Source organism: Pelodiscus sinensis, chromosome 2, assembly GCF_049634645.1.
Source record: "Pelodiscus sinensis isolate JC-2024 chromosome 2, ASM4963464v1, whole genome shotgun sequence".
Lineage (NCBI taxonomy): Eukaryota > Metazoa > Chordata > Testudines > Trionychidae > Pelodiscus > Pelodiscus sinensis.
In genome coordinates, this window is record NC_134712.1 from 78,237,789 (window position 1) to 78,254,862 (window position 17,074).

General features: G+C 48.6%; 1 protein-coding gene across 7 annotated transcripts in view; it reads right to left on the minus strand.

The window, feature by feature from the left end:
- The window catches only part of RBBP8 (RB binding protein 8, endonuclease), a 114,612-nt gene that overhangs the window by 54,728 nt on the left and 42,810 nt on the right, over positions 1–17,074 (minus strand). For 6 of the 7 annotated variants that reach the window (XM_075920885.1, XM_075920886.1, XM_075920887.1 and 3 more), the window contains 2 exons: positions 12,362–12,457; positions 510–622 (listed from right to left, as the gene is read on the minus strand). In XM_075920885.1, the coding sequence (XP_075777000.1) occupies positions 510–622; positions 12,362–12,457 (209 nt within the window). The remainder of the gene's footprint in view (positions 1–509; positions 623–12,361; positions 12,458–17,074) is intronic. The other variant, XM_075920889.1, reaches the window with a different exon arrangement.

Sequence of the window (17,074 nt, forward strand, 5' to 3'; positions counted from 1 at the left end):
CAGCTATCGTGGACTAACTAGAATCAGCTGATTATGTTTCAGGGCTGTCTGAGACCTTTTTAAACCCTCCCCGGTTGGGAGAAAGGGGGAAGAGGAGGAGGGAGAGAAAAAGGGACACCCATCAAAGTGACTACTAAGCTAGGGACAGGAGAGGAGTGAGCAGCTTCATGAGGAGAGGTTGGGCTCCCAACTCTAAAGAAAGACGACTATCCTAAAACCTCTATTAAAGGGAAGGCTGACTGCCCGCACGTGGCAGACAGGGGGTGCTTTACCTGGAGCCCATCTTGTTGGGGGACGAAGTACAGAGACGGGCAAGGGAAAGAAGGGCCCTTGCCACAATATATACACTAAAGACTTGCTTTATTGAATTTCTCAGGCCTATTAAAGGTACATATAGCAATGTTGTCAACCTACAGCAGTGATTATAATCACCAGGTAACCAACAAGACAGCAAAGTTCACAATATACTGCATTTTATGTTGGGGAACATTTTATTAGAGAACACTCACTAAGTTCTGTGATGAGTTTAAGGTTCTGTTGCCGGATATTTTCAAACTCCTGCTGTTTCTTTCTCATATGCTCCTCAGTCACTGCACAGCGATCACATAATCCTGCTCTTAATCTATGGGAAAAATTAAAAAATAGGTTTTCCATTTGTTAGAAAGAATGTCATACTTAGGATCCTGTCAAATTCATGATCCATTTTGGTCAATTTCACACTCATTTAAAAATAATACATTTCATGATTTCAGCTATTTAAATCCAAAATTTCATGGTGTTGTAATCATAGGGGTTCTGATCCAAAAAGGAATTGTGTGTGTGTGTGGGGTAGGAGGTCACAAGTCTATTGTTGGGGAGGCCAGCAGTGCTGCTGCCTTCAGAATCAGGCATCTGAAGAACAGCGGCTACTGCCCAAGAGCCCAGCTCTGAAGCAGAGATGCTGCCAGCAGTACTGCATAGGTAATGATGTCATGGGACGGTGTTGCCACCCTTACTTCTGCACTGCTGCCTGAAAAGCTGGGCCCTCTCCCACCCAGTCAAAAGCTGCCACTCACGACCCACTCAGCTCTGAAGGCAGCAATTCAGAAGAAAGGGTGATATGGTATTGCCACCTTACGTCTGTACTACTGCTGATGGGGTGCTGCCCACCTCTAAAGAGAGTGCAGAAGTATGTGTGGCAATATTGCAACACCCTTAAAATAACCTTGTGACCTCCTGCTGCCAGCCCCCTCCCCCCCTCTTCCTTTTGGGTCAGGAACCCTAATTTGAGAAACCATTAAACGCCATTAAATCTGTATAGTATAGGGTAAAATCACACAAAAGACCAGACTTCAAGGGTGGGAGACCAGATTTCATGGTCCATAATGAGGCTCTGAATTCAGTAGAGCCTGAGCTATACAAGTCAGATATTGGTACTTAATAGGGATGTTAGTGTGTACAGGCCATCCTCACTGTAAGTCCAAGATACATTCCAAAAAACTTGGACTTACAGTGAAACAACATAAAGTGGGGAATTTTTTTTCCCACGACTGACTTCCATTTGCACAAACTGGTTTTTTAAAAAAAAACAAGTTAGGAGTGGGGAATGGGAGGACTTATAAAGCCTTAGTTCCTACAAGTGTCAATGACTTTGGTGCAGAGTGGATGTATATCAGGGCAATTTATAGTAGGGATGCCCTGTAATCATTTACATGATTAACCGATAAGCCTGGGCTTAAAAGCCTGCTCCCAGCGAGCACAGGCTCTCGCTGGCCCCTGCCTCTAAACTGATAAAAGTTTCAGTGGTTACAAGTTTACAGAAATACACGATTATTAACATCCCTAGTACTTAATTGGCTTTTAAAACAATAAAAGTAGTAAGCTGATGACAACTATATGGAAGGTTGCTAACTGAAGAGATTTCATAGTTTGATGCATTGATATTTGAACATCTGTACAGAAAATAGACTTGAATGTTTACTTTGAATTGAGATTTAAAGAAAGACTTCAGTAATCAGCCATAAGTAAAACAGCCAAGCAATTATTACATGAGAAAATTAATAAATTATGTGAGTTTGAAGGAAATGTAGCCGTGTTAGTCTGGGGTAGCTGAAGCTCTCCCCACCTCTAATATCATCAATTCACAGACACTTACCTTCCTTCCTCCCCCCCCCTCCCCCTGCATCCTCCTCCTGTTCTGAAATGTGATTTGCCCTTTTCATATGTGTTCATTTTTTTTAATTGTATCCTTTGGTATATATGGTTGTGACTATTTTCTTCCACTATTTGATCTGAGGAAGTGGGTCTGGCCCACGAAAGCTCATCATCTAATAAACCATCTTGTTAGTCTTTAAAGTGCTACATTGTCCTGCATTTTGCTATGTGAGTTTGTGGAATTATATACACCAATTTTCAAAATGGATTTTTGAAATACTTATCAGATATTTTCATTTAGTCAAAAATGCTGATTTCGCTCACTGAAAGCCTATATCAATATATGTATATATAAATTCCAGTTATTTGAGCAGCACCCAAAATGTGTTATGCACTTTCCAAACACAAAGCACAAAACCTTCTCTTGAACATACAGTCAAAAAAAATACAACATACAAGCAAAGTGACCAGGGAATATATGAGGAAAACTCTTTTATAAGTAATGTTACGTTACACACACACTGCTGTACAACTCCATGAATTCCTCCTGCTTATCGTCACAGTGGATTCAACTCTGTTGTTCTTACACATATCTCTACCAAAACTCAATCTTTTCTGTCCACTTAAATGAGCAGTTTGCACAAAATAAATAAATGAGAGATAAGCAGATCACGTAGTATCTTGTAAGCCAATGTTTAGCTGCTATTTTCTATCTAAAATCTGTCCAAAATTATGCAAAAATAATATAGATGTCAAACATAAAATGTGAACATTATGAAATTAAGCAAAAGAATATATACGATGGACCAGTAATTAATAATAGTATCCATTCAATATGGCATCACCATGAAGTTAATAATTCATATCCATACTGAGAGTCTGATATAACATCTCTGAAGTTAGTGCTTCCACTGATTTCAATAGGCTTTGGACCAGCCCCTTAAAGTATGCTTGTGGTCAGAAAATGATTTTATATAAATACCACTCTTGATAGTCTCTTCCTACTATGTTGTATTTGTTCACTCTATAGCAGTGTTTCCCAATTTTATTTGGCCGAGGAACCCTTTTCAGCTTTTCAGAATTTCAAGGAACCCCTAGGTCTGTCAAGCAAAAAAAGAAAAAAAAGGGGGGGGGGGAGGGGAGTGGGACCCCCCAACGCATGAAAATCACATTCCTTCCCCAAGACCCCCCACCCCCTTCCTTGAGGCCTCATCCGTTCTGTTCCCCTCCTCTCCATCACTTGCCATCCCCAGCCCTTATGAACTCTCACTAGGTTGAGACAGGAGGTGTGAGGTGGGAATGAGGGTATGTCTACACTACAAAGTTAGTTCGAACTAACTTAGTTCGAATTAGTTAATTCGAACTAAGCTAGTTCGAACTAACGCGTCTAGAACTAAAAACTAGTTCGAACTAGCGTTTTGCTAGTTCGAACTAGCAAGTCCACATTGAGTGGACTCTGAACAGGGCTTAAGGATGGCCGGAAGCAGTGCCGGCAGGGCATAAAAGGAGGACTTAGAGCATGGAGATGCTGTCTCAGGCTAGCCGAGGGCTGCGCTTAAAGGGTCCCGACCCCCACCCCGGACACACAGTTCTAAGGGGTGCCCCGCTTGCAAAGAAGTTCTGGCTTGGAGTGCCCTGAGTGCCCACACTGGGCACATCACGCCACTCGGCCATCAGCCCAGCTGCACTTGCCGCTGGCTGCCATCTGGGGAGAGGGAGTAATTGGGGGGCTGCAGGAGAGCTTCCACCCCCAGAAGCCCGCAGAGCCAGCCCAGTCCTCCCCATCGGGGGCTCATACCCCATTCCTCCCTCACCTCCTTCCACTTACCCTTCCTTAGCCCCCCTTCTTATTGATGTACAAAATAAAGATAACGTTTCTTCCAACATTGACTCTGTCTTTATTGAAAAAAAACTGGGGGAGACTGGGAAAAGGAGGTGGGAGAGGGGAAGAGAAAGGCTGGGAGAGGGGAGGGCAACTAACATGATCAGGGGTTGGGAACAGGTCCCAGATGAAGAGAGGCTACAGAGACTGGGACTGTTCAGCTTAGAAAAGAGGAGACGGAGGGGGGACAGGATAGAGGTCTCTAAAAGAAGGGGTTGGGTGGAGAGGGTGCATTCAGAAAAGTTCTTCCTGAGTTCCCATAAAGAAGGACTAGAGGACACCAAAGGAAAGGAATGGGTAGCAGGCTTCAAACTAGTAAGAGAAAGTTGTTCTTCTTCACAAAGCAAATAGTTAACCTGCGGAACTCCTTGCTGCAGGAGGCTGTGAAGGCTACAACTAGAACAGAGTTGAAAGGGAAGTGAGATCAAGTCATGGAGGTTGGGTCCATGGAGTGGTCTTAGCCAGGGGGTAGGAGTGGTGTCCCTGCCCAAAGTTTGTGGAAGGCTGGAGAGGGATGGCGCGAGACAAATGGCTTGGTCATTGTCTTCGGTCCATCCCCTCCAGGGTCCCTAGGGTTGGCCTCTGTCGGCAGACAGGCTACTGGGCTAGATGGACCTTTGGTCTGACCCAGTACGGCCATTGTAAGCTCAGGGCTCAGTGTCGGGGGTCTCAGTGGACCCCCTTGATTTTCATGCACACCTGGTCCTGGGTGGCCAGGCTGGCAGCTCTCCTGCCCTAGACGGCCACTTTCCTGTGCCTAGTGCGGAGATCGTGGACGAGGTCCACGATGTCCGCACTAGCCCAGGAAGGTGCCCGCCTCTTGCGGTCCAGGGCAAGCTCCCGGGAGCCGCCAGCCTGGTCCCGGCAAGAGGGGGTGGGCTGGGGGGCATCGGGTGGGTGGCTCTGTGCCGTGCCAGGTGCAGGGTCTGCTAGCTGGGTGCTGGCAGGCTTGCACCTGGCACGGGCACCGTAGCCAGCCCGTGCCCCTTTAAGGGGTCCGGGGCCGGGAGGGGGGCATAGAGTTTCCCTGGTGTTGGCCAGAGTGGCCACCAGGGAAACCTGGGGAGGGCTAGCCTCCCACTAGTTCGAACTAAAGGGCTACACAGCCCTTAGTTCGAACTAGCTAGTTCGAACTAGGCGTTAGTCCTCGTAAAATGAGGTTTTCCTAGTTCGAACTAAGCGCTCCGCTAGTTCGATTCAAATTCGAACTAGCGGAGCGCTAGTGTAGCACCTATTAAAGTTAGTTCGAACTAACGTCCGTTAGTTCGAACTAACTTTGTAGTGTAGACATACCCTGAGGGATTTGAGTGTGGGAAGGGGTGAGAAGTACAAGCTCTGGGAGGGAATTGGATGCAGGAGAAGGGGCTGTTGACTCAGGGAGGGGTCTCTAGGCTGGGGAGTGTTGGGCTCAGGTGGAAGGTTGGGGTGCTGAGCAAGCCATGGGCTTGTGGATGTGAGGGTGCAGGAGTTTGGGCTGGATATGTGAGGGACTCAGGGCAAGAAGGTTGTGAGTATGATGGGCTCAGGACACAGATTTGTGTTGTGTGGATGGTGCAGGAGTGTTGTGGCAGAAGACTGAGGATGTGGGGATGCAGAAGTTTGGGGATGTGAGAGGCTCAGGACAGGGGGTTCCAGTGTATGATAGGCTCAGATTTGGGGTCAGGTGGTGCAGGAGTGTTATGATGCTGCAGTGAGATGGGGGTTTGGCCCCAATTGGGGGCTTGTTGGCAGGCTACATTTTTAAATAAAATATAATGTCAAACTCAAAAAGTTTTAGCATTTTCTTTATTTATGAGAGGGGTGAGGAACTTGTTTTGAGTCAAGGGTCACTGACCCACAGAAAAGTCAGTTGGGGCCACACAAGTGAGATGCAAAAAAACCCAAACAACCCTCCAAGAACCCCCAAGCCTCACTAATGTGGTCCGAAATGTGCTGGTGGGGCCAGGGGACAGAGTGAAAGTGGGTGCTGGGGCTGGGGAGAAGGTGGCAGGGTGCAGGGGCAAGATGCTGGGACAGGCAGGTGGCAGGGTGCTGGGGTCAGGGACATGGTCTTGCTGGGCACTAGGGTGACTGGCAGGGTGCGGGGACAAGGAACAGGGTGCTGCTGGGTGCTAGAGTGGATGGCAGGGTGCTGGGGCTAGGGCCAGGGTGGTGCTGAGTCCTGGGGTGTGAGGCAGGGTGCTGGGGCTAGGGCCAGGGTTGTGCTGAGTCCTGGGGTGTGAGCCAGGGTGTTGGGGACAGGGACATAGTGGTGCTAGCGTGGATGGCAGGGCTGCCAAGGAACGGGATAGGGATGGGGTGCAGGATCTGGGAGGGAAGTGGAGGGCGGAAGGGGGCAAGGTCTGGGTGGTAGGTAGGGTGCAGAAGCAGGCTGGATGTAGGGTGTCTGGCCAGGGGGAGGGAGCAGGAGCAGATTGGGGGTAGGGTGTCTGGTTAGGAGGGAAGGTGCAAGAGGGGACTTGGGTAGGAGTTAGACCTCCCTGATCTGGCACCCTCTGGACCTGTCTGGTCCAGATGAAGGATTTTTGGACCAGGGGAGGTCATTTCAGGGCTCCTGGTTTCCCCTTCTTCCCCTCCTCCCCACTAGGCTTCTTTGCACCTCTATCCCCTGAAACCCAACTGAGCTGCCCACGCCTGCTGGTTTCATGCATCTCCCCCAAAACCATCCCCCACAATCCAAGGGAGTGCAGCACCAGTTCTCTGCAGCCCCTCACAGCCCAGCTGAGCTGCCCGTCTGCCCTCCCCCATTCACCTCAGCACAGCTGAGCCCTGCACTGGTTCCCTGCATACCTCCCCCACAGCACAGCTGAGCCCCGTTTCCCTGCACCTCCCCCAAGCCCCACAAAACTGCTGAGCCAAGCGCTGATTCCCTGTCCCTCCCTCCCCTTGAGTCTAGCCCAGGTTCCGGGCACCTTCCTCCTCCTGCAGCCAAACTGAGCTCTGAGCTCCACACACACACACACCCCACCCCACCCCACAGCCCAGCCCAGCTCCCCAGACCTCCCCACTCTGCAACCCAGTTGAGCTTAATTTCCCTGCACCTTCCCCCAAACCATGAAGACATGCTGAGCCAGTGCTGATTCCCTGCCCCTGTTTCCCTCTCGCCCTCCCCTTGGCTGTGTCTACACTGGTGCGATCTTGCACCAAAGCGGCCACTCTTGCGCAAAGACTTCCTGTCTACACTGGCCATGTGTTCTTGCGCAAGAACACTGACGTTCTCATGTATGAAATCAGGGCTTCTTGCGCAAGAACTATGATGCTCCCGCTCAGGAATGAGCCCTTTTGCACAACTGTTCTTGCACAAGAGGCCAGTGTAGACAGGGAACATGAATTTCTTGCGCAAGAAAGCCCTATGGCTAAAATGGCCATCAGCACTTTCTTGGGCAAGAGAGTGTCCACACTGCCATAGATGCTCTTGTGCAAAAGCACAGCTTGCACATGGCAGTGTGGATGTGTTCTTGCACAAGAACTCTAGCACAAGAAACTGCCAGTGTAGACATAGCCTAATAGTTTCCTCGAATGAGCAAAATGAATTTTGTGTTGTGCACCAGTACTGAGTTCATGTGGCTTGTTTGGATGTGCCACTGTGGCACCCAAGTTATTAATAAATATTTTTAAACCTTTACCTTTTCGCTCTGCTGCCATGTCCCCTCCTCTTGCTCCATCAGCTCCCCTGGTGCCTGCTGCCCTCCCAGCTCCTCACTCTCCTCTGCTGTCCTGACTCCTGCCCTTCTCACTGCCCTCAGCCCTCCTGCAACCTGCCCCCCTCCACCATCCCTTCTCTCCTCCCTGTGCCCACTCCTCCAGGTGCCCCACTCTGATCATGTGAGCTACTCCTCCTTATCCCCGCTCCTAACACCTCCCTCTACACACCTGCCCTGCCTCTCTCCTCTGGTGCTGCTCCCTCCTCTGCAGGAGTCTGCCTTTCTGCTTCAGCCCCAGAACCCCCTAGCACTTGCACCTTCTCTTACTCCTGCACCCTCCTGGTGCCTCCCCCTTCCCTCGCTGTCCCTATCCGCTTTGCCCTCTTTTTTCCTGATGCCCACCTCCTCACCACCCTCTGCCCCTGTTCCCTTCATGCCCCGTGCCCTCACACATGACTTGCTCCATCCCGGCCTTCCTCATGCCCACCCCTTCTTTCAAGCCTTCTCCCAGCACTTCCTCCTCTAGTCCCCAATGCCCTTACCCTCTCCCCTCCTAGCATCACCCTGTCCCCCTCCCACTGACACCTCCCCTCCTGCCTTTTTCCTCATTGTCTGCACTTGGCCCTCTGGCATTTGTCTCTCCTTTACCCTGTCCTTTTGGTGCCTTCCCCTTTCTTTCCCCTCCTCCTCTGCACAAGCCCCTTCCTCTCCCAGCTCTTCCCCTTCTCCTACCTTCTGCCCTCCACTTTGCGGGGTTGGAGTCTGCACTCTGTCCCCGGACTCCGAACCTGCAACTCAGCCGCACGACGCAACGCAGCGCCCAGCAGTTTTAAAATCCCGGGCCGTGACGTTAAGTCACACCCGAGCGTCTCCACACCTACCAGTTTGAGCACGCCACGCAGGGCAGCAGAAGCCAGCAAGGGGGAGCTCAGTGAAGGTTGTGCATGGCAGGGACGGGATGGGGCCAGGGTGGGAGGATGCGCAGGGGGACCAGAGCCTGCTCCAGTTCCAAATATTGGTGGAGCATGGGCACCACGAGCCCATACAACTCGCTGCCCATGCCTCTGCTGGCTAGCTAGGGGGTGGGGGAGTGCCGGCTCCTCGTGGAACCCCTAGTTTTGCTTCGCGGAACCCCAAGATTCCCCGGTGCACCAATTGGGAAACACTGCTCTATAGTGAAAACCAACTCTTTATTTATTATTGTTAGCAATCAACAGCCAAAAGTGTTATGGAAGACAGAAACAGATTCTGTTTTCCCGGAGTTTCAAAATAACTGCCAGCTAATATTTTTGCAGTATAACTTTATTCCTGGTAGCTTAAAAAGCAGAAAGAACACAGCTTAATTTTCAGATCCTCAGTCGAGCATTGGCATTAAACAATACCTTGGCTTTCAAACTTATATTTGATGTTACTGCATCGGAGAAAGAATACTAAAACATTCTTTTTAGTCTCAGAGGGGTAGCTGTGTTAATCTGTAACTTTAAGAACAAGTAGTCCTGTGGCACCTTAAAGACTAACAAAAATATAGTATAATTTTGGCCACAAAAGCCCTGGATCCCATATACAGTAAAAAACTGTGCTATCCAGAACTTAAGCATCTGGAAAACGATAGAAACCGGTAAATTTTTTACTCTGGGAAAAGAAAAAAAAAGGAAACTGGACCTTTAAGTGCTCCTCAGATGAGCAGTGCAGCACGTACCTGGGGGAGGGGCAAATGGTAGCCAGAAGAAAGCATCTCGGCTCCCCCCACTGCTCCTGACACCCTCGGCAGGCCAGCCCCCTCGCGGCTCCTGCCTCCCCCAGCAGGCCGCCCCTGCTATCTCCGCCTCCTTCCCCTCAGTTTCCACCCTCTCTCACTAGGCTGCATCTCATGGCTCGTGGCCCCCCCAGAAGGCCACATCCCGGCCCTCGCAGAGCTCCTTTGTCCCTCCTCTTCCCACCCTCCCCTTCGCCCCCCCCCGTAGGCCCCGCACAGCTCCCGCCTCCTTCCTCAGATAACCAGAATTTTTAGGTTACCGGCATGCCCTAATCTCCGGATGTGCCGGATAACCAGGGCTCGCCGAACCGTGGCAAGCCCAGCTCGCCAGCCACGCTGTCCGGCGACCTTCCAGGTTACAATCTACTCACCATAGGCGAGTAGATTGTATTATTTGTCAAGTAACAAATAACACAGGTTTTCCTGTATATGTTTGTTAGTCTCTAAGGTGCCACAGGACTACTTGTCCTTTTTACAGTCACTCTTCCGATCATAACCACATTAAACACATGGTATTCTGAGAAATAAAATTGCTGTTTGTAATAAAGTTGCTTTCCTTGAATCAGTCTTAAATACTCTTCATTTTTCAGAACAGTATTCTGTTTGTCGGCTCAGTAACCAAGCAAATTCATCTATCTGTATATCTTTGTCCACCAGGGTCAAAAGTTCAGTACTTTACACTCTTCAATTTCCCTTCACAAAGAATTTCAAGATATAAAGCAAATTACCAGGCTTTCACTTAGCTATAGATTTTGACTTAGTAGTTCCAATATATTACGGACTTCTGCTTTCAATGCATTTTAAAAGTGTTTTGGTAGTAATTTTTATTTTGTACACAAAATATAATGTTAGACTAGTCCTAGACACTTTTAAAGATGAATAGGAGACTTGATATAATTTTATACATAGTTGTTTTATTCACTATTAATAGATTAAATAAAAACAGGAACAATAAGGCATATGTCACCTAATTTAAGAAAGAGAAAAACAGAATGGAGCAAGCAGTGATCAGAGAACAACTGAGTATTAGAAAAGATTGGGAAAGAGCCAAAGCGAATGAGCTTAAAAGGAGTCTGACCTCAGAAACAAAGGATGTAAAATTTCATGGAACAGACAAACTTGTTACCGAGAATGCTGAAAATCATTATCTATTGGAAAGATGCCTAATCAGTTATCACTAGAATTTTAAAATATAATCTAATAAATGCTTTCTAATTTATTTCATTGTCCCAGGACAGACCCTTGGGGGACCCCACTAGTTACCTCTCTCCACTCAGAAAACTTACCATTTATTCCTACCCTCAATTTCCTGTCTTTTAACCAATTCTCAATCCATGAAAGGACCTTCTCTCTTATCCCATGAATAACTTTGGTTAAGAGTCTTTGGTGAGGGACCTTGTCAAAGGCTTGCTGGAAATCTAAGTACACTATATCTACTGAATCTCCCTTGTCCACATGTTTGTTGACCCCCTCAAAGAACTCTAAGGCTACGTCTACATTGGCCCCTTTTCCGGAAGGGGCATGGTAATTTTTGAAATCGCAATAGGGAAATGCGCGGGGGATTTAAATATCCCCCGCGGCATTTAAATAAAAATATCCGCTGCTTTTTTCCGGCTTTTAGAAAAGCCGGAAAAGAGCATCTACACTGGCCCCGATCCTCCGGGAAAAAGCCCTTTTCCGGAGGATCTTATTCCTACTTCAAAGTAGGAAGTAGGAATAAGATCCTTTGAAGTAGGAATAAGATCCTCCGGAAAAGGGCTTTTTCCCGGAGGATCGGGGCCAGTGTAGACGCTCTTTTCCGGCTTTTCTAAAAGCCGGAAAAAAGCGGCGGACATTTTTATTTAAATGCCGCGGGGGATATTTAAATCCCCCGCGCATTTCCCTATTGCGATTTCAAAAATTACCATGCCCCTTCCGGAAAAGGGGCCAATGTAGACGAGCCCTAATAGATTAGTAAGGCATGATTTTCCCTTTATAGAAACTATGCTGCCTTTCCCCCAACAAATTATGTTCATCTATGTGTCTGACAATTTTATTCTTTACTATATTTTCAACTAATTTGCCCAGTACTGATGTTAGACTTACTGGTCTATAATTGCCAGGATCACCTCTAGAGCCCTTTTTAAATATTGGCATCACGTTAGCTATCTTCCAGTCATTAGGTACAGAAGCTGATTTAAAGGGACAGTCATCTACTACATATTTGAGAGAGTCTGTGTGTCTGTCCCCCAGTCCTCTGTAGTAACCACGGACAGGTGTTTCTCACCTGGCCTCAAGCTGCTGCGCTGACAGATGGCTGGGGTTATCCTCCCTGCCCGGGGTAGTATAATACTGAACCCCCTTATCCCTGACCCCACCCCAGAGAAATGATTCAAATGAAGCAAAACAAACATTATTTCAATCGAGGACCTGAGCAATGCCAGATAAATCCTCTAGGGGTGTGTCTAGACTACTGAGTTTTGTTGACAAAAGTGGACTTTTGTCGACAAAACTATACCTGCATCTACACTACCGCTGAGTTCTCAGCAGTTTTGTCGACGCTGGTAAACCTCATTTTACGAGGCATAACACCTTCTGTCGACAGAGTTCTGTTGACAGAAGGTGTTATTGCCTGTAGGGTTGCGTCTAGACTACAGGGTTTTGTCGACAAAGCAGCTTGCTTTGTCGACAGAACTGAATGTGTCTAGACGCTCTATGTCGACAGAAGTTTTGTCGACAGTATGTGTCGACAAAACTTCCGTCGACAAAACCCTGTAGTCTAGACGTACCCTAGTTTACCTATATTGCACCAAGCACCATGGAACCTGGGAACTAATACAGGTATGCAAGAGGATTTGCACTAACTCTTTAACTATCGTGTTTTGAGTGTACAAAGAAAAAGTTTGGTTCAGCTCTCTTCTCCACACACCCCCCAGCAAAATAAAGCCACACCAAAATCTCACTCACCTGTCTTCTAAAACTTTGATAGTGTCATGAAGTCCTTTCTGTTGCTCTCTCAGCTGTTGATTTTTGGTATAAAACTCTTCAAGCCTTTCTGCATCTCTAAAATAAAGGAGAAAAGGTAAATGCTTTTAGAAGTAGATAAACTCTTTAGTTGTCACTAAAAGGTATTATGTTTCAATAGAGAATTCTGTTTATGATTATAATGATTTTGTTCTCTGTAGTGTTTCTTCTGTCTGAGCAGTAAAATCATTCAGCAAAAACATTAAGCTGAAGACAATAAATGAAACACTTGCACATGTTTATTGTGAATGCCTAGTAACTTAAGTAATGTTCTGAGTTATGCAGAAATACCGGTAGTTGGTGCTCCACAATTCATGATGCAATTCAATTTGCATTGATGTATGATTTTGGACAATTCCCCCATTCAAACACACACACAAAAAGATCTATGTCATTAAAGCGGTACGTTAGACCTGAGGCCAAAGCACATTTTTTTTTTTACAAAATCCCAAATAAATCTGACAAAGTCACCCAAAATTATGACATCCCAAAACCAGACCTGTTCTAAAAGTAATTTTTTTGCATCTTCATAGCAAAAAATCTGAAACAATCAAAAGAAGAAAGAGTTACTCACCTTGTGCAGTAACGGTTGTTCTTCGAGATGTGTCCCCGTGGGTGCTCCACTCTGGGTGCTGGTGCGTCCTCGCGCCGGCGACCGGAGACTTTTTCTAGCTGTTTCTGCCGCGGCGCGCAGGCGCCGTGGCGCCCTCTAGTGTTGTTTGAACTGAAGGGCGCCTGCGCGCGCGGCTCCTCCGTTCCTTCTCTACCCGCCAGAGTATCAGGCTCCAAGCAGGGGAAGGAGGGTAGTGGAGCACCCACGGGGACACATCTCGAAGAACAACCGTTACTGCACAAGGTGAGTAACTCTTTCTTCTCCTTCGAGTGGTCCCCGTGGGTGCTCCACTCTGGGTGACTACACAGCAGTTGTCGGCTCGCGGAGGTGGGTTTGGAGCCGTGTGGTAGTAACCGTAGACAGCACCGCTTGTCCAACCGCCATAGAAGATGCTATCGAGGTGGAGAGAGCGTAGTGTTGTGCAAACGAATGGTCAGATGACCAGGTAGCAGCGTTGCAAATGTCCTGTAATGGCACATTACGGAGAAAAGCGGTCGTGGAAGCTACTGCTCTAGTGGAATGAGCTGTGATAAGTCCAGGTAAGTCTTTGTTATGTGAGGTATAAGAGGTCTTAATGCAGGATGTAATCCATTTAGAGATTCTTTGAGATGAGACTGCTTGTCCCTTGGATCTATCAGCATATGAGATGAAGAGTCTAGGCGAGGCCCGCCATGGTCTCGTACGATCTATGTAAAACGCCAATGCTCGTCGGACGTCGAGAGTGTGCCACACGGCGTGGATCGGTTCCGTGTGCGGTTTAGGAAACAAGGCAGGTAAGTGTATGGGTTCATTCACGTGGAAGGGAGAGGGTACTTTAGGTAGGAACTTAGGGTGGGGTCTGAGTACCACCCTGTCCTGTAGAAATACAGTGTATGGGGGGTCAGCCATTAGAGCTGCAAGTTCACTCACCCTCCTACTGGAGGTAATGGCGACCAGGAAAGCCACTTTCATCGACAGATGAGACAAAGAGCAGGTTGCTATTGGCTCGAACGGGGGTTTTGTGAGGCTCTTGAGGACGTGGTTCAGGTCCCAAATGGGGACTGGTGGTCGAACCGGAGGGAAAGTGTTCTGCAGGCCTTTGAAGAAGCGCTTGGTCAGCGGGTCAGCGAGAAAAGAAGAGCTTTGAGGGTAACGGTGGAAAGCCGCTATGGCCGCGGCATGGACCTTGATAGTACTAAGTGCTAGGCTGGAGTGTTTTAGAGAGAGTAAGTAGTCCAATAAGTTATGTATTGGAGCAAGGTGCGGCGGGCCTGCATGGGTCTGAGCATACCATTGGGAGAAACGCGTCCACTTGTAGCGGTAGGTTTTCCTGGTGGAGCGTCTGCGACTATTAATTAGTATGTGTCTCACTTGCTCTGAACAGGCCGTTTTGGCATCATGGAGCCATGAAGGAGCCAAGCGTGGAGCTTCAGCTTGGGGATGTCCGGGTGAAGGGTTCGCCCGTGGTCTTGTGAGAGGAGGTCGCAACGTGGAGGGAAGGGATACGGTTCTGCTATCATCATCTTGAGGAGGTAAGGATACCATGTTCGTCTGGGCCAAGCAGGTGCCACCAAAATCACCCGTGCCTGGCTCGATCTGATCTTGTCCAGGACTCTGTGTAGGAGTGGAAGGGGGGGAAAGGCGTAGAGGAGAGAGGCGTTCCATGCGATGGAAAGGGCATCTCCGAGGGAATTCCTGCCCAGGGCTCCCCTGGAGCAGTAGAGGTGGCACTTCCGATTGTTCTTTGTGGCGAAAAGGTCCACTTCTGGTTGGCCCCAGTGAAGGAAGATCGGGGTGAGGGCGCGTCTGTCGATCTCCCACTCGTGCTGGTCCATGAATGGGCGACTTAAGGTGTCTGCTGTGACGTTGAGTATTCCGGGAAGGTATACTGCAGAAGGGGTGACCCCATGTGAGAGGCACCAGGTCCAAAATTTGGTGGCTTCCGAGCATAGAGAAGGGGAGTGGGCGCCACCCTGATGGTTGATGTAATACATGCATGTGGTATTGTCCGTCATAATGGTGATGGTCTTGTGAGCTATGTGCTGAATGAAGTACTGGCATGCATATCTGACTGCCCGTAACTCGAGGAGGTTGATGTGGAGTGTTTGCTCTACAAATGACCATTTGCCTTGGGCTGTGATGGTTCCCAAGTGGGCTCCCCATCCCATGAGCAAACCGTCTGTTATAAGCGTGAGAGTGGACGCTGGACGTTGAAAGGGGACGCCGTGTAGCATGTTTCGAGGGATTGTCCACCAAAGCATGGAATTGATAATGCGTGGTGGGATCGCAACATGATTGCTCATTTGGTCCCTGAAGGGTCTATATACCGTAGCGAGCCAGGACTGAAGGGGCCTCATGTGGAGTCTGGCGAGATTGACGACGTAAGTCGTAGAGGCCATGTGCCCGAGGATTTTGAGGCAGTGGTGGACCGTGACAGTAGGTGCCGCTTGTGTTGCTCGGACAAGGTCGCATATTGTCGCGAACCTGTGATCGGGAAGAGAGGCCCTTGCTGTGATCGTATCGAGGAGGGCGCCTATAAATTCCAGTTTCTGTGTTGGACGCAAAGTGGATTTTGCGTAATTTACGTGAAACCTGAGACTGAGTAGGAGGGCTACTGTGGTGTTTGTCATGGCCTTCGCTTCGTGGAAAGACGCAGCTTTTATGAGGCAATCGTCCACGTATGGAAATATTATGATGCCTTGGCATCGGAGAAAGGCCATTACGACTGATAGAGTTTTGGAGAATACTCTGGGGGCCGTAGAAAGACCAAACGGGAGCACTCTGTATTGGTAGTGTTGGGTACCCACTATAAATCGTAGGAAGCGTCTGTGAGCAGGGTGAATTGTAATATGGAAGTACGCATCTTGAAGGTCGAGAGCCGAAAGCCAATCGTGTTGGTCGAGTGCAGGAATGATAGTTGAAAGGGTAACCATCTTGAAACGGTGGTATGAAATGTATTTGTTGAGGCGCCTGAGATCTAAAATGGGGTGCCAACCTCCTGTCTTCTTCTGGGTTAGGAAGTACGTCGAGTAGAATCCCCGGCCTCGGAATTGTGTTGGTACGTGTTCTACTGCGCCCAGTTGAATGAGGCGTGAAACTTCTTGCAGGAGTACGGTTTCGTGAGAGGGGTCCCTGAAAAGGGATAGGGTAGGAGGGTGGTTGGGCGGGGTAGAGGTAAAGGGGATGACGTAGCCAGACTGGACTAAATTCAAAACCCACTTGTCCGAGGTAATGAGGGACCATTGGTGGAAAAAAGCTCGGAGGGGGTAGTGGAATTGTAGGGTAGAAGTTGGGAGGGTCGGCGGATTGGCTTCCTGGCTCTCGACCAGGCCTTCAAACCTGCTGCTTGCCGGCAGGGGGATGAGGTGTGGCATGGTGCTGTTGTTGACGTTGCGGTCTACGACGATGTGGTCTTTGTTTACGGAAATCATATTTGGGCTGTTGGCGGAATGGTTCTCTGAGTCGTTGGTAAGGCTGATATCTATTCCTTCTAAAAGGGGGAGTGTACATTCCTAGAGTTCTAAGGGTTGTACGGGAGTCTTTCATGGAATGTAGCACCTCATCGGTCTTGGATGCAAATAGGTTGGTGCGATCGAAGGGTAAATCCTCAACCTTTTGCTGAAGGTCCTTAGGGACGCCGGAGGCTTGTAGCCATGACATTCGGCGTAGGACTATCGCCGAGGCTGTAATTCAAGCCGCAGTGTCTGCCACGTCCATAGCGGACTGCAAAGCTGTGCGTGAAATGGCGAGGCCTTCCTGCATAATACTACGCAAGGTTGGTCGTTTATGCTCCGGGAGATGTTGGAGGAGGTCCTGGAGCTTTGAGTAATTGGCATTATCATAGTCTGCCAGCATAGCGGTGTAATTGGCCGCCCTAAGGAGCAGTGTGGATGAAGAATAGACCTTTCGGCCCATAATGTCCACCCTTTTGTGGTCCCTATCCTGTGGGGTTGATCTTAAATTAGGTTGTTTACCCTTGTGTCGGACCGAATCCACTACTAGGGAGTTAGGGGGTGGATGGGTGAAAAGAAAGTCCATATCCTTGGGAGCGATGAAGTATTTGC